The following is a 2,422-nucleotide window of genomic DNA, read 5'->3' as shown; positions in this document are numbered from 1 at the left end:
AGGGGGCTGACGGAATCTGGTGGGATGGGGCCGGGGCCAGGGCCAGGGACTGACCCCACGGAGATGAGGAAGGGATGAGGCTGGGTCTGGGGCTGACTGACCCAAAGGGACGAGACCAAGGGAGGGGTGAAATGTTGGGGGGTGGGGATGGGAATGGGGGAGAATTGTCAGCATCGTAAGAGGATTGGGAAGGCAAATTAGAGGGGAGGCGCTGGCCAGAGGAGAAGGTCCGAGCCCTCGCCCCTGGTTTGGGGCACAGGGGGAGGGGGCCGTGTCCATATAAGGAGGGCCAGCGGCCCCAGCTCTCTCCGAGAGCTCGGGCGGGCCGCCGCATTCTCATGCCTGGGCACAGCGACATGGAGCCGCCCGCTGCTTTCTCGGGCTTCCCGGCCCCGCCCTCGGTCGCGCCGTCGGGGCCGCCGCCGTCGCCGCTTGCCGGAGCCGAGCCCGGGCCGGAGCCCGAGGAGGCGGCCGCGGGCCGCGGGGAGCCGGAACCTGCGCCAGCGCCGGGCCCGGGCCGCCGCCGCCGCCGGCCCTTGCAGCGAGGGAAGCCGCCCTACTCGTACATCGCGCTTATCGCCATGGCGCTGGCTCACGCCCCGGGCCGCCGCCTCACGCTGGCCGCCATCTACCGTTTCATCACCGAGCGCTTCGCCTTCTACCGCGACAGCCCGCGCAAGTGGCAGAACAGCATCCGCCACAACCTCACGCTCAACGACTGCTTCGTCAAGGTGCCCCGGGAGCCGGGCAACCCGGGCAAGGGCAACTACTGGACGCTCGACCCGGCGGCTGCCGACATGTTCGACAACGGCAGCTTCCTGCGGCGCCGCAAGCGGTTCAAGCGCGCCGAGATGCCCGCGCTCTCTGCCGCGCCGCCCGCCCCCGCCGCCGGCCCGCCGCCCTTCCCCTACGCGCCCTACGCGCCCGGCCCCGCGCTGCTCGCGCCGCCTCCTCCCGCCGCTCCGGGCTCCACGCCGCCCGCGCGCCTCTTCAGCGTCGACAGCCTGGTGAGCCTGCCGCCCGAGCTGGCGGGGCTGGGCGCCCCCGAGCCGCCCTGCTGCGCTGCGCCCGACGCCGCCTTCCCGCCCTGCGCGGCAGCCGCCTCCCCGACTCTCTACTCGCCGCCGCCCGACCGCCTGGGGCTGCCCCCGACGCGTCCTGGCCCCGGACCGTTGCCCGCAGAGCCGCTGCTGGCCCTGGCAGGGCCGGCGGCCGCGCTCGGCCCGCTCGGCCCGGGGGAGGCCTACCTGCGGCCGCCGGGCTACGCGCCGGGGCTGGAGCGCTACCTGTGAGCCCTTCCAGCCCGGCGGAGTGGCTCGGGCCCCTCTCCCCCAGGACGGGGCGCTGCCTGGGAGCCCCCATCTGTGCCCCGTTGGCTTGGAGCGCACCTCGGAGCTCCCAGTTCTGCTTGATGGACTGAGCACACCTGTTGCATCTGTCTCTAACCCCCATCTCTGGGGAGCCTCCCGCTGTCTCTCCACCGGACTGAATCCCCCTCCCCACCGCGAACTGTAAGGCCCCCGTTTCTTCGCCCTCCACTGTTCACGCCCCCCACCCGCCAGCGCCCTTTTGGGTCCCACGTCTGGAGACCCTGGATCACCACCTGTGAGCCCTCACCTCGGGTTTCTGGTGAAGTCCAAGCCTTCTGAAGCCAGACCTTCGATCTCAAGCCACTTCCCGACTGGCTCCTCACTTCTTTAACCTTCCCTGGTGTTTTTATAAGACAAGGAGTCAAACCCAGGTCAGACTCCCAGGTTTATGACTCCCTTGCTGTTGTCCCTTCATCCCCCCACAAGTTTGTCCCCGCACCCCCCCAGTTACCTGTACGTTCTCGGTTTCTTACTGGGAGAGCGCTCCCCTTCCATACAGACGCACCTAGCTGAGCTCTTGCAGACCCTGAGGACAGTTCTTCATCTCTGAGACAAGCAGCACCAGGGGTTCCTTGACTGCAAGGGGAGTTAGTGGGCTGCCCCACCATATGGAAAACTTGGGACTTGTTAGGTTATTATTTTTTTTAATTAAAACTAGTTTAATTAAAAAGAAAGAAGAAACCTTCCTCTGGGCCCGGTGTGTCGGCTGGTGACTTGGGGGAGTGGTCTGGGGAGGCAGTGGGGGAGCTTTGCTCAGGATCTTGGGTCACCACATGGGGTGAGCCCCTTCTGAGTTATTAGGCAGAGGTTCATGAAGTAGGATTAGGATGTGATTAAGCCATAGCTGTGCACATAGTAGGCCTGGTAAAATGCCATCACCTGCCGCGGAGGTTGGTAGAGGTGAGATGGGGCTTGCAAATGAGTGTATTTGGCCAGTGGGTTTGTCTGCTGTGTGGGATTATTCCCAGCTCCCATGGATAAGGGAGCGCTGGCTACTCCTCCAACAAGGACTTACTGAATGTGCCGAGCACTGGGAATATATCACTAAACAA

At 65.6% G+C, this 2,422-nt stretch overlaps 1 protein-coding gene across 1 annotated transcript; it reads left to right on the top strand.

Moving 5' to 3' along the window:
- The first annotated feature begins 338 nt into the window (after positions 1-338).
- FOXE3 (forkhead box E3) lies at positions 339-1,985 on the top strand. The gene has a single exon (XM_060142608.1). The coding sequence runs from the start codon at positions 339-341 to the stop codon at positions 1,290-1,292; it is 954 nt and encodes a 317-aa protein (XP_059998591.1). The 3' UTR covers positions 1,293-1,985.
- The last annotated feature ends 437 nt before the right edge of the window (positions 1,986-2,422 follow it).

This window comes from Lagenorhynchus albirostris, chromosome 2, assembly GCF_949774975.1.
Source record: "Lagenorhynchus albirostris chromosome 2, mLagAlb1.1, whole genome shotgun sequence".
NCBI lineage: Eukaryota > Metazoa > Chordata > Mammalia > Artiodactyla > Delphinidae > Lagenorhynchus > Lagenorhynchus albirostris.
The sequence above is the reverse complement of the archived record's forward strand: the minus strand, read 5'-3'. Positions and strand labels throughout refer to the sequence as shown.